This window comes from Colius striatus, chromosome Z (genome assembly GCF_028858725.1).
Source record: "Colius striatus isolate bColStr4 chromosome Z, bColStr4.1.hap1, whole genome shotgun sequence".
Lineage (NCBI taxonomy): Eukaryota > Metazoa > Chordata > Aves > Coliiformes > Coliidae > Colius > Colius striatus.
Genome location: NC_084790.1, coordinates 361420 through 386653, shown reverse-complemented (window position 1 = coordinate 386653; position 25234 = coordinate 361420). Strand labels below are relative to the sequence as shown.

Below are 25234 nucleotides of genomic sequence, written 5' to 3'. Positions count from 1 at the left end.
ATGCCCAAACGATTTCAACACATTTACTAAATTGCATGGTTTCACAACAGCAATTTGGTCATACCAGTAATTTAGTAGAACCTGGTGCATCTCCTTTCACCAACTTAAGACTCTAAAATATCAAATTCATAAATACTTGTATTTTAAATATTTAATTTTACATGAATGTTGGGTTTTCTTTGCATTTTCCCCCCGTTTCCAGGTTGTAGTTCGATAAGGAAACCACTTTCGCATCACAATCGTCTCTGATACTGACTGCACACCCCATAACACTACGGTCTTTAAGAATCATTATTTTAAAACCTATTTCCTAAAGCAAAACTAAAAAGTTACTGGAAGAGTTGTACACCAGGGTTCACCTGCAGATGTTAAATAATACCTTGGCTGTTAATTAGTCTGATTCTTTCTTAAGTTAACGTGCACCGGCTTGGTTTTATGACTCTCTCACGCTGCCTGTCACGTTAACAGTTTAAGTAGAACCCAAGAGCCCTTAAAGCAAACTCAACTTCTCATCAAGACACAGCTTTAAATAGGAATATTTGTAGTTCAAACTTCACAAATAATTAAAAGGAATGAGCGTATCATCACCTCTCCTGGCCCTCGTGCGGACGGGCCCGCTGCCTCCGCTGGCGCTGCCTCAGTGCTTGCTGGCCTCAGCCCTCCTGCTCAGGATGCTGCAGCTCCTCAGCACCTCACACGCTTTGGCTTCGGCCTGTGCCGCCTCCTGAGGAGCCTTCTCTCGCTCCGGCCTCCTGGCTGAGCATTTGGGTAAGGTCATCTGCAGCGCACACCACAGCGTGGTCCGCGCTCTCCGTGTTGACAGGCTCATCTCTTTAATGGCCAAAGCCAGAGCAAACACTTCTGCAGGGAGGAAACGCTGCTTTAGTCTTTGTGGCACAGGTCATCAGCAAAAGCATTCATCTACCCTGGCAATGCTAAGAGAAGTGAAACTTTCTAGTGTCTGACCCACAAAGTGCATCCTTTGCCCGTCAGTCCTAAGCCATGTATTAAGACAGGTGAGGCACTGGCTCGTTCATGGCATGCTCTGAAAGCATACTCATCACCTCTGCAAGAGTGACAACCCACCCCACTTGAAAATAAAAAGAGTAAGGTGAGGCATGGCTCCAGTGATTCAACAGCAGTGACTTAATGCCTAAATAATACTTGGATTGTAATTCCAGCCTAGGTGTGATGAAACAAGTTCAGTCTTTCAGACACTGGAGCTGTCAGGCAGAGCTCACACGTTATTTTGGGGCAGGGGCACACCTACTCCCCCTGGAGCTGGCTGATGCCATGCTGTGAGAATTTGAAGTCAAACTCCCTGGAACAGAGGACAGAACAGGCAGGTCCTGCCTGGTAAGACAGGGGTTTGGTATCAGATCAGATGGAATAGGAAGGGCTGAGGAAACAGGGTTGGGATGAGAAGACTTCTTCTCAAACCAACCAAAACTATTAGCAACAAGGAAGCTCTGCTAAGGAGGGGAGATGCACAGCTTGAGGCCCTTTCCTCCAGGCTTCCCCAGACATGCAGCAAATACAGTTACTACATTCAAGCATCTACTGTGTGAAAAAGCCTCCCCAACTGCCAGGAGTCGGCTAGTGGGTAGGGTGAGAGGCAGACAAACCGAGGGCATGATTGGAGTGATTGGTGAGTGATTGGATGCCATGTGCAAAGCCCACTTCCTTCTCTCCTCTTCCCAAAGCAGTGGGCTCAAGGAGTGTATCTCCAGGCTTGACAGCTATGCCCAGACCACTGAGCTCAGTGGTCCAAAGAGCTCAGTGGTGTGGTTAAGAAGCAGTGTCAAGTAAAGCCAGCCTCAATTATTTTCATGGCCTTCAACACCCAACCTTTCCCCTCTCTCATCTTAACAAGTCACATCAATCAAGGAAAAGAGAAACAGGATCAATAGTGAACAGGTGGAAAGAAAAATTGCTATAGTGTATCATTAGAAGTAAACTTGAGAATTACAAATGCAGGATGGGACACTCCACAGAGTAAAATAATCCACCTGATCCCATTGTGGAAAGAAAGGCAGAAACATGGGGAAGCGTCCCACACAAAGCAGTGGGTCAGAGCACCCCAGACAGCAGGAATTTACCCTGACTTGCACCCAAGAGCGAAGGGAATTTATTCTTATTTAAGAATAAAAACATTCTAACCAACATATTTTTGTGTATCCACCCAAAAGATTATTTGTATTTTATGTCAGGCCATGACAGAACATGCTGAAGAGGAAATCCATTCCTAAGGTGAGGCCGTGGTGGTCTCTCTGCACAGGTTCTGCCTGGGGACACTGAGGAGGCTCCACACACACACAGATGGTGAGAGAAGCCATGGCAACAGGAGTGGGAGAGGCAAGGAGAAGAAAGAGGCAACAGGTAGGTATTGCCTCCCAAAATGCATTAACCCCCCCCCCCCCACTACCTTTTCATTACTTGCAAGTTAATTAATGAATAAGCACACTCCAAATGGATTTCACCCATTTATCTCTCAACCCAAGTTTTAGTCTCCTCTCAAAGCACCATCCAACCCCCTCCAATCTGCCTTTCTCAACACTCTAGACCCTGAAAAGAAAGTTAGAGCTTTAATACAAAACCCCTCACACATTTTGTTTTGCAACACACAGAGAACTTCTCAGCTCCCTCACAGAAGGACGTAAGCATGGCTATACCTCTGTCATCTGGGCATCTGGCAGCTCCTTGCCTCTGTCGATTTGAAGCATTTACAATTTCATCTTTCCTACGTGACTGCACTACATGAATTACCTCCAGGTGTTTATCAAGGGCAGTAGCAATGTTAGCATGCAGGGGAGAACTGCGAAGCCGCTCCATCTTTCCCAGTAAAGTCACAACCTAATGAACATTTCACACGTTACAGGAGTTCAAACTGTACTCATCTAGACTTACAAGAAAATTAACCACATTAGGAGGAACAGATTAATAACAACCATTACTTTCTTTTGAGAACAGTTAATAAAGTTAGAGTTGAAGCTGACTTAAATTCTTACCCAGGATCTCTTCTCCAAAACCGAAGCTATAGAACCCTGGGTATGCACTGCACAGCAGCAAAGCTCAAATACCCGACTATTCGGATGCCCAGCTCATGAGTTGCTAGTAGACACAGCCAACTTTGCAACAACTGTGTAACAAGGGGTGGCTCCGCCACAATGTGCATTCCTCTGAACCAAGACCCCTCTGGTCCTCCCTTCTATCAGCACTGCTTCTATTACCTGAGTGAAAACCAACCCCCCCAGAGAGTGGCCAGTTCTCACCCAGGTATCTCCTGGTGCCAGCACAAAGCTATGGGCAACGTGGGAGAGCAGCAGCCTCAGGTTGGGTTGCCTAAAGCTGCTGTGGAACCCTGCATGCACACTCAGCACTGATGGAGCTCTTGCAGAGAATATCAAGCACAAGCATGCAGAAATAATTCAGTTTTGCTTAGTCAATTGAAAATTTGCATCTTTCTTATTTTGTTTTATCTTACAGCAGTCATATTACTACAAATTTCCCCTTGGAGAGCAAGTCCTGGTTCACAGACCACCTGAGGGACCTGGTTACTGGTCTGCAAAAAGATAGAAACCAAAACATTCCAAACCTGTAATGTTCATTGGGCAATGACCTATAAATACACCTGATGATAACGGTCATCCACAGGCTAAAGATAAGAAACTGAGGGTCTGGGAGCACAGTGCAAAGCAAAGTTCATGACGTTTCCTTGCAGCAGAACTACTGCAGGCTTCTCTAGGAGAATGACTGGCATGGAGCTTTGAAAGTGTAAGAAAGGGTGGCTAACAAAGGCATTTGTGCCCAGACAATTTGCCAATCTGCCCCAAGGATCCTCAGAGCTGGCTAGTGGCCAAGACAGTTATTTTGGTGGCAGCATTGACAAGCGCAGAACAGAGCAGCCACTCCTTGCCAAGGGCTTAGGAGAGAGCATTCAGAAAGGAGAAGGCTCCACTGCCAAGGCTTCTCCTGTTTTCCCTCAGATATAGCAAAAGCATGGAGGCAAGGGGAAAAAGGCAAGCAGAAATAAACTGGGAGTTACTGTGACAGAAGCAACAAGCAATAAACTCAAACAGCAACATTTCACATTTGTAAAGAAGCCAAGTTTAAAAAACAGGTGAAGGAAGAAGTTCACAGGAACAACTGAGGAATCCATCGGTAGGACATGAAACTGAAGTATGTAAGATTGTTTAACAATCACTAGATTTGTTTCTGAACAGATTTGTTTCTGCCCCTCTCTTGCAAAGCACAACTGATCCCTTCTGACTATCACAAGGCTTGCTGACTAATTCAGATCCTTCACTGGGAAAGGCAGCAAGGCACTGGTGCTGCAGAGGCTGGCTGCTGGAGCAGCAGGGTGCCAGCCACAGACCCTCAGCCTGGCAGTGGGCACAGAGCACATGATAAGGACTGACCTTTGGGGCTCAGCTTTGATGACTGTTCTTCACAAAACATTGTATTTGCAGGAGAAACTAGAATGCTTTCCCCAGCCTATGCAGATGTCTGTACTACTAGAAATAAGCTGCCTGAGGTTCTATACCCTGAAGTTTAGGTCCTCAAATGGTAAAAGGAGATTTTAGCACCAGGGCAAAGGCAGATAAGCCTTCTGAAAATGGAAGCTTCCTAACACTGTTCTTTTGGAGTTCATAGAATAGTCATGTACAAGGTGTACACTAAGCCTACATGACGTCTCACTATCCTCTCTGCTGAGCTGCATGAGCAAAACAGGCAGTTGCACAAAGCCATATTTCAGCAGGCAGCAAGCAGCTCTACAGCTTATTTCACCTCTGTGAGACCAGCAGGAACGACTGCTTCTTACCACCTCTGCCTGGGGACTGCCCAGCTCAACGGCACTGGTTCCTCCATGAACCAGCCTTTCACTGAACAGCAGCTGCTGCCTTTAATCCCATATGCCCTTGCTGGGCCAGGCCTCGGCTCTGTGCCTTCAGCCCACATTTCTCTTCCTTCTGCAGCATGAGCAGCCTGGCTGCAGCCTCTCACCCTGAGAAGAGCCAGAGCAGCCGCTTCCTTATTGTGCTGGCAGCTGGGATCAGCTCTGCCCGTGCCCACCTCCTCCCTCCAACCTCCCTGGTAGAATTCTGTGTAGGCTGTTGCCTCAGGAAGCAGCAGGTACTGCACACAGGCACCATCGTTCGGTCAGACAGCCAGACAGCTCAAAAGACACCAGTCACACTTGCCCTACAGCTTGCAGCTGTTTGGCTCGAGCACCGAACTGATAACATAGAAATTCAGGCTGAAGTTGCATCAAATGACTATTCTGCATTAAAAAAACACAAGACTCTCAAGCAAACGTCTGTCTTAAAAACGTTAATTCAATTTGCTTTTTCCCCCCACAAATACTTCCTCTTAATACAATGTCTACCAATCTATAGTGAACATCTCTGCTGAGCTGCTCAAAGCAGAACTCAAAAGTCAGGCACATCTTAGAGCTGTGCAGACAGGCTGGATGACTGGGCCTTGGTGTCTCATGCGCACTCTTGTACTAGAAACCACATCCTCCTGGCATGGGCGGCTGTAAACGTGAGCCTCAGCCACTCAGTGGGCTCCCTGGTAACACCAGCAGTGAACCTGGAGCTGTAAAAATTCTAGCAAGGACTGCTGAAAGATTATTCCCTGCACAGCATTTAAGAGCAAAGCTATTTTTGGAAAAGCTGCTCTGATCATTTTACCCATCTTATGTATGTGATACATTTTTTTTTTTAATCTTAAAACTCACTCTGGCTTGTTCACGCAGCTGATCCACAATTAAGCGATCAACTCTTGATGGGTTTGATGTCAGCCTTGGAATCGAAATGTTGTTAGCACTGGAAACCTTTTTCCCTTGGAAATTCTTAGCAAGAGCTGATTCAGTCTGCAGGAAAACAAAAGAATAACTCCCTAAGAATGTAAGCTGTGAAGTGTGCTGCATTACAGAAACAAGAAGAAACACAACATAGACAATTTCTTTCCCTTAGGGTCTTCCATTTTTTTAAAAGCAGATAATGAGGATTCAGGCATTTTGGGATTTAATCATTTGGTAAAACAATCACTTGATTTCAGTGAACTGCCATACTCAAAGTGGTTCAACTGGAGTGGTTACGCCAACACAATGTGTACCAGAAGTGCTACATCTTCTCACGTCTGCTACACCTCCGCTAATTCTGCTTGTAAATAAAACAGAGGCAAGCCAGAAATTGCAAAGCAGGAAAGAATGAGCAAACAGATGTGGACTTTAAACAATTTAATTTTAGTGTTGTGGGTAAGTCAGCCATTAACCTATAATTAGCACAGATTAGTCAGTTACAGAAAGCTTTTTTTGGTTAAAATGAAATATTTTATTTAGCCATCAGACAACAACGTTGAAACCTGACTGCAAGATCCCCAACTTCAATCTCTCTTTCTCTTTTGCACTTTCCCCTGCAAGTCTGGACACCACCTCCCTCTGCACTTCTGCTGATGACCACATAGGGCAATTGCTGTAGGAAGGGCTTTCTACAGAACTACCTGAGTCTTTAGTTCAAGGGGTTTGATATCACTCTTTCTGGAGAAATTAATTAAAAAAGAGACCCTTCAAATACATCTTGGGTTTAGACTTCATTGAAACGGAGTGAGAACAACTCATTGAAAGAAGTAAAACTGCTGGGCCTAAGAAATTTAATTAATTCCTCAAAAGATTAAAGTTTAGTCCCAAATCAACATAGAATTGCTTTCAAAGTTTCCAGATGCATCATATTAACCATGTTTAAACAAAGCCGCACATCACAGAATCATAGACTCACAGAATGGTAGGGGTTGGAAGGGACCTTTAGAGATCATCCAGTCCAACCCCCCTGCAGAAGCATGTCCCACCTAGATCAGGTCGCATAGGAACATGTCCAGGCGTGTCTTGAAGACCTCCAAGGAAGGAGACTCCACAACCCCTCTGGGCAGCCTGTTCCACTGCTCCGTCACCCTCACAGTAAAATCACGGCTTTGTTTGTCCTACAACACATCCTCCCAACCTCACAGAAACTGAGAGTCACCGATTCCTTGCTCTAGGTGCAACATTTGATACCTTTGCTATGCTCCCAAACAGGCTACACACCTTTCAAAGTCCTCTTTTCAGACCAAATACAGAGGGGAACAAACACTTAACTCTACAGTTCCATGAAGCATTTCAACTCCTAACAGTGAGAATTACTTGTGACCTCTAACTGGTCTGAGGAGAATGAGATACACATCAAATCTGTCTACAGAGCAGAATCAATTTAATTATTTTTACCTTCTTTCTTTCCTTCTCCAAAGCTCTCCACTGTTCATAGCATTCTTCTAGTCTAACATGAAGCTCACTGGCAGACCCGCTGCGGTTTTTAGCTTGCTTTTGAAGTCCAAAGGCTGGTCCAAACCCAGAGAAAGCACTGTCACCATAGATCTTATCAATAAAATAAGGGTAGAAACGTTTTAAATCATTGCAGGAGAACAAGTCCTGAGACTCCATCAGAGGGACAATGGAAGGGCCAAAGGGGTGAGGTGATCTCAAAGGGAACACGCTTGAAGCCAGCTGCTGGTTCTGTCTGAAGTCACCCATCATGCCAGAGCTGGGAAAGCTCGGAGCCTGGAGGCAACTCAGGGGATTGACAGTGTTACTGTCGCCACTCCCCTGCCTGAGATGAAACTGACCCTCCAATATATGTTGGTACTTGCTCTGCAATAACCCATCTGCATGTTTTTGCCCTTCTGGACCGTAATGCTCACTCTGTGGCTTCAGCTGGAAACGGTGTTTGTTCAGATTTTCCATGATGCCAAACTGCTGAGCTGAGCAATTGCCACAGAATCCGTTTGGCTGCTTTAATTTTTTTTCACTTAAATACTCAAGGAGATTCTCTTCTCCACCCTTAACAAGTGCTTCCACGCCAGCAGAAGACCGTGCAGCGTTATAATCAAGACTTGATAAAAACAAAGGATTATCTTGGCAATATTTGGGAAACAAATTACTATTTAAAGGGAAATTAGAAGATGATAACTGAAAAAAATCATTTGAATGACTAGGGCTTTTTGGAAAAGCAGGTAAATGATTATCTGGTTTCATCAAAGGACTTGAGTTCTGAAGCAGGACAGAAGCAGCGTTTTTAGGGGGAACGTTCTTCCAGGTTGGCCTCACGTTAGCAGCTGCTGAGGAGTTCGCTGCGCTCGGTAACAGTGGGAGTGATTTACAGTATTCAGAATTTTGCAGCTCAGGCTTGGAGAACTGCTGCTTTTCCACACCATTTGCACAGTCCCCAGTCATTGGACCAGCTGGAAAAGACTTTAGCCCGTATTCGAATTTCTGCCCCAAATCAGTGCAGAATGAAGCTTCATTTGCAAACTCTTTTTCTGACACAAGTCCTACAGCCTTGGGAAATGTGAAGTTTTGCTGACCTGAAATGGTTTCTTCTATTTTTTTCTGAGTTCCTGATTTAACTTGAAATAACTGAGTATACGGTTCAGTGTTCAGAGACAGGGCTTCAGCACTCCCATTCACTAACTTTTTATTTTCCTGGAGGCTACAGTTGGTGCTTTTGTTAGGCTTTACTTTACCGACCTGAGAATATTCAGTGTATCTACTACAATCTGTGTTTTCATTGTATCTGTGAAACTGTGGAAGAAATGTTTCTGCTTGTTTCTGGTGTGCCTGCACATCTGCTGCTTTGGGACACACCTTCTCCCTTCCATAAGGATAAGAATCAGCTCCCAAGTCTTTGATTACTTCTGAGTAACCCCCCTGGGGTGCAAAGGTGGATTTTATGTATGGGTAGTTTGGATAGACAGGTGTTGTCTTTACATTCTCAGGGGTCTGCAGGTTGCAACAGCTGGTGCGGTCGTTCCTGGCAGAGTACAAGCCCTGCTCCCCAAGGTCTATGCCGGCAAAGCTGCGGTAACACTCCTCCTGCTGTGGTGCCAGGGGGCTGCTTTGCACATAGTGGTTATCAGCAGCAGGGATGGATTCGCTGCTATAGAAACTCTGTTGTGAGACAGCTCCAACCCCTGGTCTTTTAGTTTCTGGCAACAGGTCATGGGGGTCTAGGACCCTGGCTGTGTTCACAGGCCATACTGACTTCAAATTGGAAGGACAACTCCTTGAGAAACAAGAAATACATGGTTAGATCCTTGTCTGTGGTGCTCTTCTATTCCCAAATGCAGAAAAACATTCAAGAACCTAATTATTTATCTCGATCAATTCAACAGTGTCTTACTGCAACTTCTACTCACTACTGTCTTTACTGCTGTTTCCCTTAAGCATATGAGAAAACAGATTCTGTCTTGTCTAAACTCCCCCATACACCTTAGGAGCTATGAACAATGCCTTCAAGGGACACATCAACCTACTGCCAGTCAACTCTGCCAAGAGATTTATTATTCATCACCATCAAAATACTCCTGGTTAAGCAACAAGTTGGGATAGCCATACATCCCAAACCACCCACAAGCTTTAAAAGCCACGTCTTAGCTCTCCAGACAGAACACTTCTCTGTATCATCTTGCTTACTGCTTCAGAATCCTACTTGCTTTACACTGGCTTACACTGCTTCCTGCAGGTAGATCAAGAATAAGCATCGCAGCACATTTCCTTCTCTTCCACTAATTACCATAAATTAATACAGAATAATCAAATCACTGAATGTCAAGAAAAAAGATTGTAAACAGACTAAGTAAAAAATGGAATTGTGCCTGGAAGTCATGACAGTCCCTGCTAATTTAGCAGCACTGGAAACAGAAATCCAACCTTAACTGCCTGAAGACAAGGACTGAGGAAGCTCTCTCTTGATCAAGAGTGACTCTGAAAGTTTCCTTCAGGCACAGAGCTCGGCACACATACAGAAATCATTGGAATTGCTTGGGAAGACAGAAAGGGAGAGTGATGCCTGGCTTGGGAACCTTGGGGACTGGGTTCCCTCTCTAATCCCTTAGACCTACAATACTGAGCAAAGACAGTGAGCTCTCCAAGCATCTTGGGGATGCAGGATCTGAATCCTCCTGTGACAAGTTATTATGACTGTCTAATAGTTTCCTCAGCTGCTAGAATCCTGGCATATCTGACAGGTATTAAAATATTACTTAGGTATTACTAACATCAAGAAACATTCATTTTGTGTGGAATTCTTCTGACAGTTCAGGCAACTGTGAAAATGTGTGATATTCTGTTTTATGTATTCTTTCTGTGATTTGAGATTAATTAAGAAATCTAAAAACTGAATTCAATCTTGATCTAAAAGAAATAAAAATATAGGCCAAGGCATATATTCAGGCAGAGTTATCTGAGTGCAGTATTTCCCTGATGCCTGTTAATAGCTTATGTAAAAAATGCCAATTAAAGAATTCTGTAAATACCAGAAAGCCAGAAGCAACCATGTAATTTGAGTACCTAGAGAAAAGCTTTTAAGTATCACAAGCAAAATATTAGACAATTAGGGGGAAAGAAGGAAAACTGTAAAGAGCACGAGGACTTGCCAGCAGCAGATGCAGAGATGACTAAGAGAGCACGGACACCGAGATCCGCATGGGTAGTTTTTGTCAGAGGAAGAGAACGCCAGCAGCACTTGCATGGCAACACACTCACCCCTCAGCACAGTACGGCTGTGATTTATCTTGTTCTTCCAAGATGTTAGACACAAGCCCATATAAATCTGTTTCACTGCCATAATCATTCCTTTCAGGTTGAATCCTGAAAACCAATTGTGTATTAATTAAAACAAGTATTTGACTCAAAATGTTTCATAAGTTAAATTAAACAAAATACAATCCATCTACTGCATCAACACACACATTCTCTCTCTGCAAAAGATGGCTACCTGGACTTCACGTTAATCTGAGAAGCAGCAGGCTGCTTAGTGTCATCTCCATATGTAGACCATGGTACATATAAAAGGGAAGAGTCCACCAGTGCTGAGTACTCTGATGCTGACTGGGAAGAACTGTACATCTGAGGTAGCTCTACATTTTCTTCATTCTGCATTTTATGTACAATAAAAGCATTGATTTTAATATTAAAGACACCAACCTGTTATTGCATTACTCTATGTGGTTGTAACAGTTCACTCTTGGAGCAACCAGAGCCTGAGAAGCAAGCCAGCCACATATCTTTGACCCAACACTACTGGGAACTTCTGCGCAGTGCACACATGCATAGGAGTGAAAATGTCAGGCCTCACCAGCCTACAACGTCTGCACCAGTTTCTAATAGATGATGACAGACAGGACTGGGGAGACATTCCCTTCCTCCTGATTGTTACAGGTTGTTTAAGCTACTGAAGAAAACTTGCAGCCAATCCTTTTCCAGAGGAAAGGTCTTCTACTCACTTTTATGTGAAAAGGAGCAATTGTTTGTTTGCTTTAAACACAATATGTTTCCTTATCTCAGTACGTGAAAAAACTAATGCTGTTCTCACAGGGCTGAACATTACAGACACACAATATACTTCTTTATGAAGCAAAGTAGTTTAGCAGCTCCATAAAGTGAGACACAAACCCAGCTTTTGTTTCCAACATGAACAGGACTTCACATCTCAGTTCCCCATGTCTGTAAAATACTGCTATAAGCAAAGAAAAGATGCCCAGTTGCTGGACTGAAGGACATGGAAGAACTCCCTGCTCCATAGGCTGACTTATACCAATCTTTGGGCTCTCTGGGTCTATCTGTTGCAATAACTCAGCTTCTCCTTCTTACCAACTGACTTAAAAATAGTCATTTGCTTCTCACTTTGTTGACAATTATTAATGCTAACAGGAAAATGAAGTACACAGGGAAACCCTGTTTTCCTGAACATCACATATTGCTTCATCTATGACTGCATTTAAAAGACCCACCATCCTTTCTGATGAACATTATGAGATTTACAATGAATAAATCAATCTTGGTGATTTAGATTCATCAGCAAATGTATTAGTAACACTTTTTGAACACTTTGCTTACAAGCAAATGTAAACTCCCCCACAGATATAAGACGATCGTTTGGAATGCCCCGAACCTGTGATTTGTAGCAGCCATACAGTGACCCAGCGCTTGTGAGCCCACCACCGAACACATCGCTCAGCCTCCCGCCAGCCTCCGCGCCGCTCCAGCAGCAGCTGCCGCCTCGGAAGGAGACCTTGGGCTGCACGAGACAAGGGACAATAAGTGGAAGAAAGATGTGATTATACATAAGACATCAGAGCTGCAGATTTTATACCAGCTTCTTTACCACTTTACCCGTGGATTCTGCTCCACCTGATTTTTCAAGGATGTTCTACTGATGGACTTTAGAACGCTTTCATATTTACCTGTAGGGAAAGCTCAACCCAAGAAACCACAAGCAATGCACAAGGTGTTCAAAGACAGAGGAGGTGCAAGTTAAGAGGAAACCTGCATTTACACCAGCTGAACTTCTGAGCATCTGAACCAGGACAGAAGAATGTCAGCTATAGAGCAGGAGAATGATCATCTCTTTCACCAACAGTAGAGGGGTCACGCAGCCTCCTGTGCATCACCAGACACCTCTTATTCTTTCATCACTGTTCCTATGACCTCATTTACACCACACGAATGTGTCTATGTGTATTTTTGGATACCAGGAGGTAGAATTTTGCTATAATATGCATACTGGGAGCTATGGTGAAAATGTGCCCCGTTCTGTAACTGTGGCAGAAAAAACTTTCACCTAAGAAACAGCCCTCTCCTCATTGCCAGCCTGGCAGTGCTCAGAAATAGGTGGCCAGTGGGAACAAGGAATGGAAATAAAACAAAACGTGAGGTGTCTTTTCCAGCCTTCTTCAAAAGGTGAGGTACCCAAGGAAAATTTAAAACTAGTTAAAAAATCTCTAGCTCACAAAATAAGTTATTTGTGTAACATTTAAAAGTATTTCCCTGGCAGCCAATTTGAAACTAAATTCAGAACAAGTTCAAGTTTCACAGGATTACTGTTCTGAATGTATTCTGGACAAGTATTCTTCCATGGCTACCTGAGCATGCAGACAGCCTACACATCTAATACACACAGGCCATGGTCTCCCTCTAGCTTACACCGCACTTACACCAATGGTTTAACAGCTTTCCTCAAACTCATTTTCCAAACACATGAACGTGCAGTCACAGTCGGTGTGGGGCACAGGCCCATTGCTTGCACTAATTACACCACGTCTTCTCCTCAGCTATCCCCTCCCTCAGCACGGACATGACTTGTGATCTCAAAGGAGGACACATACAGGGGCAGCGAGCAGCCTCAGGCCTGTGACATCCTTCCCCAATCCGTACACGCTCATTTTTGCCCCCCAGATGGAACTTTTTCAGGCCACCGAAGAGCGTTTCGCTGACACTCCGGAGTCCAGTGTCGCAGCACTCGTCACCACACACCGGCCGGACCCGGCGCAGGAGGCCGCGGCACCGAGGCAAGTCCGGCCGCGGATGCGGACACACTGAGGGCGGAGGCGCGAGGCCTCCCTCAGCCTCAGTCCCGCTCGGTTATCGGCGCCCGGCGATGCCCGAATCCTGAGACAGCTCCAGCGCCGCTCTGGGTCCCCGACAGGACAGCTGCATGGCCCAGCCCGTTCGCAGCCCGCGGCGCGGCCCCGGCGCTCACCTCCATGGGCGATCCCCGGGACGGCGGCGGCTACCGGCGGCGCGCTCGGCCGCTGTCCCCGCGCGCGGCCATGGCGGGCGGCCTGAGGCGACGGGCGGCCGTTGGCTCCGCGCCCGCCCAACCGCCGCCCCGCCCCGCGCGCTCTACACGATTGGTCGAGCCCTGAGCCGCCCGACCAATGAGCGGCCGCCGCGCTCCCTCGCGCCTCCCCACACCGCGTGACCGTTCCGGTTCTCCACGCGGTCATTGGGCATTGAGGGGCCGCCGCTGCCCTCATGGCAACAGGAGCTGGCTCCTTATTGGCCCCGATGCGGCTGCGCCTAGCCAATGAAAAATCAGCTCTCTCAGGCTTTCCGCCAATGAGGGGCCGCGGAGGCCTTGTTAACCCGGAGACGGCGCTGGCGCTGCGGCCGTGCTCCGCCTCGGCACGGCTCGGCTTCCGTCGCTGCCGCTTCGGCCCCGGGGAGCGGCGTGGCCTGGCCTGGCCTGGCCTGGGAAGGTGAGTGCTGGGGCCGCGGTGAGGCTGGGTGGCGGTTGGCTGACGTACCTGTCCTGTGAGGGACCCGGCGAGTGGCTGGAGTCGTCCCGGGACTCGGGCCTTGTGTGAGGCACCGCCTGGGCCCTTCCGCAGCGAGGCTGCTCGTCAGCCGCTGCCATCGGGCCTCTGTGCTGGGACAGGCCTCCCCTGGGAGAGCCCGACCACAGCTTCACAGCTCTGGGCATTGACCACGGCAATGAGAGGAAGCCTATGTTAACTGTGCAAGAGTAGGCCCTGGCTTGATGGCGTGGCTCCTTGTGGCAGGACTGGCTGGGCTCAGCCTGGGGAGCCCAAGGCCAAAGGGAACCTGTGGCTTCTGGCTTGGAGGGAACAGCTAGAGGAAACCTGATGGATGAGGGAGCCCAATTCCAGCAGCAGAGCCTCTGTGCTGGCACCTCTTCCTCGCTTCCTTACTGCTGGTTCAGGTGTGCCAGGTGTTGCTTTCTGTAAAAACGACTAAGGGAAACTGAAAAGCCCTGAAAGTAAGCCATGCTCTTGTTATCATTTCTCAAGCTATTTTGCTTTATGGAATATGGAGACACTGTTGTTTGGGCAGATAAAGGTAGAATGCAGGTACTGTCATCATGATAGAGGCATGTTGCTTTCACAAGTAACAGAGGTCTGCAAGCAAATTCCACCCCACGAGAGATGCCTGGCAGGTACAGCCAAGGGGTTACATACAGCACTTAACAACTGCTTTTCAGAGATGTTTCCCTGGTGCAGGTGAGGATGGGACACAGACTGAGAAACACAGCTCAGCTGTTGTTCAAGCAGGAACAACATGGTGTCGCTGAATTCTTGCACTGTTTAGATCTGCCAACAACATGTTCAGGTATAGATCTGATTTCTTTAACCACTGAGCTACATCCATGGCCTGAGGCATTGATCACTTTGGCCCATGGCATTCAGGTGGCTCCCCGCAGATCCCCCTGAGCTTGCCAGTCCTCCCTGGATGACATGGCCACCTGTCCAAAGCAGCAAACCAGCAGTTAAAATCAACATCAATACTTTATGATGTCGTCAGAACCCTGTGCAGGAAGCTGTGCTGGCAGGCTGCTAATGCACTAAAGATTGCTCCTTGAATTGATTTCTAGGCTGTTGAGGTCAGCTTTGGAGCCAGTATGGAACCTTGCTTTGGAGCCCAAGTGTTTGTTGCCCTCCTCCCTCAAGGCAAAGCTGAGACCAAAGATCATCATTGGAGTTTCATTCGCCTGCAGAACGTTACCCAGGAGGCTGCAGCTCCATCAACAACCTCTTTCATCTCAGCACAGACAGTTTATCCAGTGTGATCTGTTGCTCTTAAGAGTGAGCACTATTTCAAGCAGATCCCAGGAGCAAGCCTCCACATGGATTCCTATCCACAACTCTGGCTGCAAACATCCAGTTAGTGCTCAAACAGCACTGGGCTGTGCCAGCTGCACAGAGAGGCAAGAGCTGGAATGAGCAGAAGACAACCAAGTTGTGAGTGGTGGCCTAGTAAATGGCTTTAGAAGGCTGGAGTCCACCTTAACAGAGTGGGGTTGCCTCCAGGCTTGGGCACGTGCTGCGAGGCTGAAGCTGCAGCTCTGAGCTGCTGGTACCTGGCTGTCACACTCACTCACACCTGTGATTTGCAGCAGAAAGCATAAAACCATGCCGTGAGTACAAGCCAGATGCTGTTGGATGGAAAGCTACTGCAGAGACAAGGTCAGTCCCTTGGTGTGCTGGGGAGGAGGCTGCGGTGCCCAGCCTGCAGCAGCTGCTGGGTCGTTGTCCTGCCCCTCGGGAGCCGCTGATGGGGTGCTGATAGGGCTCTACGCTCCGGGCCCCCGGGACGCGCGGGGTCCCCGTGCCCTGACAGGCGCTGCGGGCAGGGGCCGTGCCGCGCCCGGTGCCCCCGCAGGGCCCGGCCCCAGCCGGCTGCCCGCCGCCTAGGGCCGCCTGGCCCATCCCGGTCCTGGGCGCACGCGGTGCGGCCGGGCCCGCCGGAGATCGCTCCCCGCGGCCGGGCCCGGTACCGGCGCCCGGGAGGCCGCGCAGCGCCCCCGTCAAGCGCCCGCGGCGGGAACCGCGGCTCTTCCGCACGCGGCACAACGGGCCAATTACGACAGCGCGCCCAGGTGACGTTCGGCTCAACGCCCGCCCCTTGCGGCTTCTGGGCCAATGGGCGGGCGGTGCCGGGAGGCGGCCGTCAGTGATTGGCCGATCCGGGGCCGCCCCGCAGGGCGCTTGCGCTGCGCCGCCCCCTGGCGGCCGCGGGGCGGGACTGGCTGCGGCGCGGCTGAGAGGCGGCGCGTGCTGCGGGCCGAGGCAGCGGCAAGATGGCGGGGCGGGTAAGTGCGGCGGGGCGCGGGGCCGACCCTGCCGCCCGGTCCGGCCCCGGCGCTGCCTGCTCCTCCGCTTCTGCTCCTCGCTGGGCGCCGGGGCGGTTCCGCGGCTTCCCGCAGCCCCGCTGCCGAGCTGGCTGTTCAGCCCTGGGGGAGGTGTAGGTTCCCTTGAGAGTGTAGTGGGGCTGCGGAGAGCCCCCCGCAGTGCTGTGGGGGCCCTGAGGGCGCTGTGCGGCCGGGGTGGCTACTCTCCCTGTGGGGCAGTTGCTGTAGGATCCCTCGGCGGCGCTGAGGTGGCCCCTGGGTGATGTGGCATGTGGGACAGGACCGTGGAGTTCCCTCCGGAGCAGTGTGAGTTCAGAGGGACCTCTCTCCCTGTGCGGTGAGGTTTTAGGGTTCCAGGGATCCTGTGAAGCTGGTGTGGCCTCTTGGTGATGAGGTGTGAGGCACGACTGGGGGGGTTCCCTCAGGTGCACAATGAAGCCAGGATGACTCATCTCCCTGGGGGTGTGGGGCAGGATTTAGGGTTCCCTGATGCTGTAGAGTGAGGTTCTAGGGCTCTGTCTGGAGCACCCTTCTCCCGGTGGGCCCTGGCAACCCCTTGATGCTGTGGGATATGGGGTAGACCTGTGGGGCTCTTGGAGGCTGTAGAGGCTCTTCTGCACTGTGGGCACCAGCCAAGCACTGTGCTGCAATTTGGGTCCAAATTTTATTGTGTTAAAACACACCTCAAAGGTTGTGCAGTGGTTTTTTTCCTTTTTTTTAATGAAAAAAACAATTATCTTACTGATATTATCTAAGCAACCACCAATAAGTGGCCCAAAAGGCCTCAGAATGGGATGGAACAGTCTTGGCAGTCCAGGTGCTTTTCGTAGTGCTGTGTATATCCCCTCCATTTTCAGATATCCATCTCCAAGTGCTGCAAGATGTAGTTAAGGTTGCTCTTCTCTTTGCTGTGAGCTCAGTCACACTTTGCTGCATATCAGCTTATGAAAGTCATGTTTTTCACCAGTGTCGTCCTCAGGCTGAAATCTTCTGTCTTGGCAAAACAGTTCTGTGGTTGAGACTGTGGGGGAACAGGTCTTGTCATATTTTTTTGTGCTATGGTGTGTCTGGGTGGTGCAGTGGTGTGGTGCAGGGGAGGCTGGAGCAATGGGGAGGAATTTGGCCCAGTGATTAGCTGGCTGTGCGTCACAGGTGAGCAGATCTCCAGTGCCACCTCAAAAATGCTGCTGATTAGTTGAGGTGGGGGGGAAGGGGGGGGAAAATCACATGTTTAGCAGTCTCTCTCTTGTGAAGAGCTTTTCATCTGTCCCTGCTCCAAATATGTGGTCTCTATGCACCTTTTTTCTTCACCTTGGCAGCAGAGAAATCTGTGTGTGCTAGCTAGCTTTCTTTCAGCTTTCTGTTACCAGGAAAAGGAGCCCAGGCCATAACAAATGTTGTTCTGAGTCTCCTCATAGCTTAAACCAATGCAGCTGCAGTGATCTTGGCTTACTGCTGCTGGCTTGCCCCCTGGAGGCTGCTGGGCTCACCAGGCCAAGGGAGAAAGCTTTGCATGAGTTTGAGTTGGTTTTCAATGGCAAGGGCTCAGTGAGCGATCAGACGTGGGGAGGAAGGGGAGGGATCAGCCCCAACATCTTCCTGTAGCTGGGAGTTTTGGTGCTACTAAACACCTGAAAAAAAATGTGCCTTTATTTGGCCAACTTGGAAGCCTGCTGGAGGGAAGGGGGGATTTATGTGGATGTAAGGGAAAGACTGGAGGTTCATTGCCTCAATCTGGCAATTTGAGTGCAAGCTTCTTCCTATGTAGTGTTTTCATGATTGATATCTACACCTATAACTGTTGCAGAATTATCAGATGATTTAATGCCACAGAGTTCTTAGGCAAAGTGTTTGATGCCATTTCTGAGCTTGATCCAGTCATGCAGTGTGGTGAACACTGTTAATGTAAATGAACAAACAAGCTGCCTGCTCCTTCCAGCTTGCACGTGGGATAGTGGCAGCTGTGAAAAGGATGCAGAGGTCAGAGTGAGGAAGCAACAGCTTACATTTTGGGTGTGACTCTGGAGCTGTTGTGATCCTTGTCTGTGTAAATAAGCACTAGTAGGTAGGAGGATGGAGGTGTGTGATATCTTTAGGTACAACAGGTGAGTCTGGTACTGGAACACTGATGCTGCTCTGTTGTCTGCATTTTTAGAAGGTGCTTAAATCTAGAGAATGGGGAAGAGAAATCTTCAGTGGCTATTTCTGGCCTGAAAAAGTATTCTGCAATGCAATTCAGAGCTCAATGTCTTTATTATTAGACTCATGGGATTTGGTTTGTGTGTGTAGGCTGTCAGAGGGAAATGAGTGGCTTTCCTGATGTGGCAGAGGGGTAAAACCTTCAAAGTTCCCGTAACATTTTAAATACTTTAGACCCATAAGGCAGATGTCATTAATTGTCTGGTGCTGTTTCAGGTGTGTTACTCTAAGCTCTTAATTGTGCTGTGTTTCCTCAGTTGTGAGGCAGAGACAGTGATTAACAGTGATTGAAGTTTACAGGAAAAGCAGTTGATGATGATTAGAAGTAATGGCTGTTTCTGTTATAATTTATTCTGTATCTCTCTCTGCGTGGTAATGATTAGCCATGTAGAGCACTGAGTCTTCCTGACACATCAGCCAGCATCTGCTCCAGCAGAGAGGATGGTGTAAAGCTGGCTGTCTAGGTCCACAGTTGCTTACAGATTCATTGTACCAAGATTGGACTTTGGGGAATTACCTGGTGCTGTCTGTAGCTGACTTATTTGAACCTCCTTACAAACTGGCTCTCAAAGGGATGTAGAAAGGCCAGATAACTTCTCTGCCTTGTTCCAGCCAGTGTCAAGCTGTTGATCCAAGAATGAGCTGCATTTCGGCTCATCTTTTACCAGATTGAAGAGCTACATAGAGAAATGGTGTCAGAAATGAAACATGTCTGTGGGGCTGCAGATTTACTCCTGCAAGCTGGCCAGGAGTCTGGCTTCCTTCAAAGAGGAAGTTGTGCATGCTGAATGCTGGTTTGGTAGCATGGAGGTTGGTGGTGATCCCCTCTTAGAGGACTGGTGTGTTTTTTCTTTAAGGAGTGTTGGAGTTCTGTAATAGCTGCAACTTGTCTAACAGTTCACAATGATCACAAATAATGGCTGGTATACATGATATAGATGATACAATGCCTTGGTTTTTCTTTATTTGCAATTTGGGACTTGTTGCTATTAGCCCAGTGATAGGAGACACCTATTTGCTTCTAAGAGATTTACATCTTCTTTGGGTTGGAAATTATTTTAGTTTCACTTAGGTACTAGTTGGTGTTGGATTACCTTGTGGACCTGTGCTGTAGCTTCTGTAGAAGAGCCTGTGACTTGAGCAGAAGATAGATTGCAGACATCTGTTGAAATCAACTGTCAAATGGAGACAGTGGAGTGGGAAGGGTGGTGAAGGACAAGCTGTCTCCCTCAGTCTCTTGTGATGCTGCAGACATTGCTGGACTAACACGTGCTCTCTTGTGCTCCTTGCAATCAGTCTTGGGGCAGCTTTAGGTTGGCTAGTTTTGCAGAAACTTTGAAGTAATGAGGGTTGGATTTTATGTTTGTGAGTTAAACCTGTAAAGTCTGACTTCTGATAACATATGGAATCAGCCTTCATAGCTGCAGGCATCATCAGGCAAGTAAAGAAACATTTGTGACTCGATGCAGTTCTTTCTTGCAGTATGACACTGATCCCTCTGTCATCACTTATCTTATTTTAGCATTTCCTAATATGTACTATGAAGAAATAGGCTTTTAGCAGTGTTTTAGGGAAAGGGGAGAAAAAGAAATCTGTATTTCTGTTTCTGAGATCACTTCTGCAGCTGTGTCCCTGTCTTGTGAAATCATCACCAGTTAGACTCGTAGCCTTCTTATGGGACTTCTGTATTATAAAACCCATGCTAAATTGTTTAGAACATGTGTCTTAGAACACTGTGACCATGTGAATGTTTGTGGGCACAGGATAGCTGACCTGTGCTTGGCTTAGTGTTGCAGAAGCAGCTTTTCCAAAGCTTACACCTAAAAAGACAAGGCAATAGGGAGATTTCAGTGCTACCTCTCCATCTCTACCTGGGGAGTGCTGCTGTGTCACACCTCTTTTCTTACCATGGGCAGCCCAGAATTACTACATTTAAAAAGAAATTTTCTAAGTAGAAAAAACTTGTAAAAATTCTCCCCTTAAAGATGATTTCAGTTGTGGTTTTTATATCTCATGTTTATATAAAATACTACTTTTTTGTTGGTTTTTTTTGTAGCACAGCAAGTTTTTCCCTCTGCTTATCCTCTGTTCTGTGTCCTATACCTTAGAGCACAGAGGTCAATCAGGAGAAGACCTGTGTTTCAGGAGATGCCTAGCTATGATTTTGGAAGAAGTCCTGTTAATTACTAGGGTCATTTGAATGTGATTTTCAGTGGAATACAGTTGTCATTGATCTCTTTACATGAAAATGTACAACCCCCCCCCAAACACTATAGGTCCTTATGTTGTGTTTTGATCTTTTTTTGGGTCCAGGAGTTGGTGGATACTGCCTGTACCTGTCAGGCAGCTGTCTCAAATCAGAGAAGTTCTCTGGCAAAGACCAGAGAATGACTAAATTTCCATCTCTTCCATCTTCAGAAGTCTTTTTGACCTCCAGGAACTGTAGAGTTGTGTTGGAGAAGATCTGGGAAGAGGAATATTCCAGCAAGGAACGCAGTTGCTGCAGTTACAATAAAAGTTTTCAACACCATCCCATTACCCTGCGTTTGAGCCACCAGATAAAGTTACTGCTTGTTAAATCCAGGCTGAGTGTGTTCTTCAGGCATTCCCTTGCCCTGCTGCTACACTGCTAATCTGCCCCCTGTGTACATGTCACAAGAGTTCAGCAAGGTCAAAGGTTTGCAGCATAAAAAGATTTAACACATTTCTCTAGTTTCCTGGGATGCAATAAAGCACTGGCCTGTCAAAAAAATCTGGAGTAATTTGTGCCCTAGAGTTGTGTCAAGTTCTGTAGAAAACACAGAAATGTCTGTGAGGTGTTGCATCTTAAACACAAAGTGCTGATAATGGGGTAGTGCTTGGTACACAAATCAGTGTCCTGGGATGTTTAGTGCCCGATGCAACCTCTCAGCAGTGGGATGAGTTGCAACTTTGCTGGGGTAGCTGCAGCTCAAGTTTTCACACGACAAATGCCATGTTAAGGCCGTATTTTTCACCTTGTCCCTATGGTAAATTTTCTATAATAAGGGGAAGAAATTTGCATGCGTTAACTCAAAATCCTGTGTGTCAAAATCCTGTGACCTGCATCCTTGACAGAGTTGAGTCATGTTTCATGCCTTTAAGCATCTTAAAAGAGGATTAGATGAGGCACAGCAAGTAGTTGTTCCCTGTAGTCAAATTGTTAACTGTCTGGACTCACAGAAGAAATGTGAGGCAACTTCCACTCAAAAAATGAGTGTATTAGTTACAAATGCACATATTCTGGGTCACTGCTGCTTAACATGGCACAGCAGCACAGGGTCAGATATGTCATTTATGAGAGTGATATTTCAGAAGTCACTTTACTGATCAGATTGTAAAGAACTTATGTGGAGCAGGAGATCGTTGGGCAGAGCAGCTCTTTTAAAGTGAGATTGTAGTTGCTATATGGTACTAGTAGATTGTAAAAGTTCTACTTTAGTACACTTGTTTCTTCTGCTCTTTTGGATGGGGAAAGCATTCAGTTTTGAAACTGTCGCTTGTGTTTCTCCTAACACTGCAAAATAACGGCAATTCCCAAAGCTACATTCATCCTAACTGCACTGGGTAAAACAGCAGTGGAGTTGCAAAGCTCCATTGCAGAACACAATTCATTTGGGTTGTGAACTTTGCTAACAAGGGGTAAGCAACAGGTGCTGCCTTCAAGAACAAGACCCTTAGATTGTGAAGATGGACACTTCTGTGCCCTTAACATGGCTTTTCTGTGCAAAGCCACAAGTGATTTCTCAGTTACTGCCCAGGCCCAGCACAGGTCTGCTCACATTGATAAAAAAGTCAGGGAAAAGTCAGGAGAGCACCAGTCTGCCCATTAATAAAGACAATAGAAAATATATGGAGTGTGTAGTGGGTACAAAGAACTGCCAGTGAAGACAAGCTGGAGTCTGTATTGTTGGCCCTTGTTGGCAGATGGGCTTGGTCTCTTTTGCTCATGTATATAACTTACCAGATGAGAAAGGGAAAGTCACTGGTGGTACAGGCAAGAAGCAACACAGGGAAGAAAATCCTCTGTTTCATTTTCACCCCTGCATGGTTCAGGAGGTGTTGATGTGAGCTCTTATCTCTCATTTTTAGCTACTTTGGTTTGTGTGTCGGCCAGCAGCTGGTGTGAGTGGCGTAGCCACGGTCGCTGTGGTGCATCCTGGGCTGCCTGAGCGAGCACAGGGATGTGATTCATACCCGTGGGAGTGTCACGTTTGGGGTTTTGGGAAGGAGGGAGTGTTGCATCCATCGTCCTTGTCTGGACTCTGTGTTGAGGCTGTCTTTGTGTTGGCTTGCTCTGAGTTCCTTGGCTTTGACAGAAATGAGAATATTAGTTCTGAGATTTTAACTTTCCTAATGTATTCTTTTTTTAATAGGTGAAAATTGGTATTTATGAGCTTGTTACTGAGAGAGAATGCAGCTCCTTCCTGTTGAGAATAAAAGCTTCCAGCAAAGTAAACCAGAGGTCAAGTGGAGCAGATGGAAAGGCTGATCCTGTGCAGCGAGTCAGGGCTGCTTGTCCCAGGAGACAGTGTCCCCAGCCTGCCAGGCACAGCAGGGCTCTGGAGAGGAAACCTGTCTTGCCAAGCCTGCTGTTCCAAAAAGTTATTTGTAGGTGTTTGGTCTGTTGTAGCTGCAGAACCCTGGAAGCTATATTCAAGTATTGTTTTGGGAGATGCAGAAAAAACTTTTGCAAACTAGTGATTTCCTGATTCATTTATTTTCCTTTGTATTTTAGGAATGTTTGGAGGCATTTAGGACATGTCCTGTTGCTGAATCGGGTCCCTGGTGCAGGCATTGTAGTGTCATTCCTTACATAAAGATTAGTGAGTGCGCTCAGAGGAGTTTTGGGCACTATTTCCTGCTATAGATTATGGTCGTGCAGCATCCTTTCCTGCTTGGGAACCCATTCATAACTACTAGTCAGTAGCTGTGAGTGTTGTTGTTATTTTATACTGACTTCTTCCTCTCAGTTATTCATCTCCATGGTGTATCTGTGTATGTAGAGAGAAAGTAGTCATAATCCTTCTTGGGTGTTCCTGTGCTCAGGAAGCTTAATGTGTCCTCTTCTCCTGGGCTGTTGCTGACCTAGCTTTGCTGCAGCTTATCCTTCTGCATGTGAGTACTGGTGATTGTCATCTGTGTTCAGCAGGCTCCACATGTTTGCAGTTTTAATGTTGATCTTGGATTCTGTTGGCACTTGGTCTGTTGCATCTTTAGATGCAGGCTGTATCAGGGATGCTTCCTGCATTCCGCTTTCCATCAGGAGCATGGTCCTGGATCCTACATCCCATCATCTCAGTTCCCTGTTTACCTTCAGAACACCTTTTATATTGTAATTCTTCCTTTCAATATTTAAGCTTAATTTTATTTGTGGATTTTTAGTAGTGAATGACTGACTTTGGACACCTTTCGGTCAACCACCGGGCAGGCACATGTCTACTCTGTCCCTGGTAACCACAGATTGAGCTTCCATCCTGAGGATAGCTCCTGCACAGGAGTGGGTGATGAAGCTGCAGGCTCAGAGGTACTTGAGTGCCTTTGGTTAGGGTGGAGCTTGGATGCTTTTTGGAATGAGGATCACTGTTTCTGTGCAGTTGGCAGTGTGCTCTGCAGAGGAGACTTCTCTGTCTAGTACCTAGAGTTGGCATGTTTCCTCACACTTGTCTGCCAACATCTGCACGACAGAGATGGTATCTGTGTACATATGCATATACATATAACCATGTACATCTATGGTGGGGTGTTTTACACAAAAGGAGATTTTAAACATCTAACAGTTTAAAAATATTTGTCTTGTACAAACCATGTAGATCCAGTGCACAGAACAAAACCTGCCTTGGCTTTTTAAGCTGTTTCATAATCTCTTGGGTCAGATTCGGGGATTAAATGCTTTTGCTTTGGTTGCTTGTCTCAAAATCCAGAAGGAGAAAAGATACGTTTATGCATGTGTGAAAATACATCAGTAACTCAGCATTGCTTTCTGGACTAAGCAGATGCTGTATGATGGGTGATGGATACCTCTAGCTGAGGACACTGTAGAACCGAGGCATTCCTACTTGGAGTCTGCTCACAGAACAACTGGAGGCAGGGAAGACTTTTGTAGCTCTAAGCCTGAGAGATAAATGTTGTGGACACTGGCATAACTGCAGCCTGTGCAGATATATATGAGTCACCTCCCCAGCAGTGCAGCTGCAGCAGATGACATTCCCTGTCAGCTGCAAGTTTGCCAAGCTCTGTTGCCTTCCCTAGTTGCTAGCAGTAGCCTCCTAGTTAGCTTTACATTAACTTGTGTAAATATCCTTGAAGATTTCTTAGAAATACTCGTAAGGATTTTGCTTCCTCTGTTCCCTGTCATGTGGTGTGGAAGTGCAGGCAGTAAGAGTGTTGGATGTGGAGAGGGCACAGGGTTCTGAGAGTCCTTGTGCTGGTGTCCTGGGAAGCAGGAACCCAAAATTCAAGAGCTTAAAATGGTCCTTGATAGTACTACCATGAGCATATGACAGCCCTCCTGGCTCCAGTGGCTCATGTTGCAACTTTGGACTGCATTTATG

General features: G+C 47.0%; 2 protein-coding genes across 4 annotated transcripts in view; one reads left to right on the top strand and one right to left on the bottom strand.

Moving 5' to 3' along the window:
* Positions 1–637: 637 nt before the first annotated feature.
* On the bottom strand, positions 638–13828 carry LOC133628726 (meiosis-specific coiled-coil domain-containing protein MEIOC-like). Its single transcript, XM_062017475.1, has 9 exons — positions 13798–13828; positions 12209–12279; positions 11988–12113; positions 10812–10969; positions 10580–10684; positions 7265–9098; positions 5741–5875; positions 2673–2853; positions 638–861 (listed from the first exon to the last, which is right to left on the bottom strand). Exons 1-9 carry the CDS (start codon positions 13826–13828, stop codon positions 638–640), a joined length of 2865 nt encoding a protein of 954 aa, XP_061873459.1.
* A 2521-nt stretch (positions 13829–16349) lies between these two features.
* Positions 16350–25234, top strand: part of LOC133628870 (vesicle-fusing ATPase) — a 67541-nt gene continuing 58656 nt past the window's right edge. For 2 of the 3 annotated variants that reach the window (XM_062018762.1, XM_062018763.1), the window contains exon 1: positions 16350–16424. In XM_062018762.1, coding sequence (XP_061874746.1) covers positions 16413–16424 — 12 coding nt within the window. In that variant the 5' untranslated portion in view covers positions 16350–16412. Of the gene's footprint in view, positions 16425–16713; positions 16770–25234 lie in introns of those variants that run through there. The other variant, XM_062018764.1, reaches the window with a different exon arrangement.

Coding starts and splice junctions, on each gene's coding strand:
- LOC133628726 (XM_062017475.1), bottom strand. CDS start 13,828: ATGCCCAATGACCGCGTGGAGAACCGGAACG. Junction 10,685..10,811: donor CAGATTAACGTGAAGTCCAG/GTAGCCATCTTT, acceptor ATTGGTTTTCAG/GATTCAACCTGAAAGGAATG. Junction 9,099..10,579: donor CAGCCGTACTGTGCTGAGGG/GTGAGTGTGTTG, acceptor TTGTTTCTCAAG/GAGTTGTCCTTCCAATTTGA.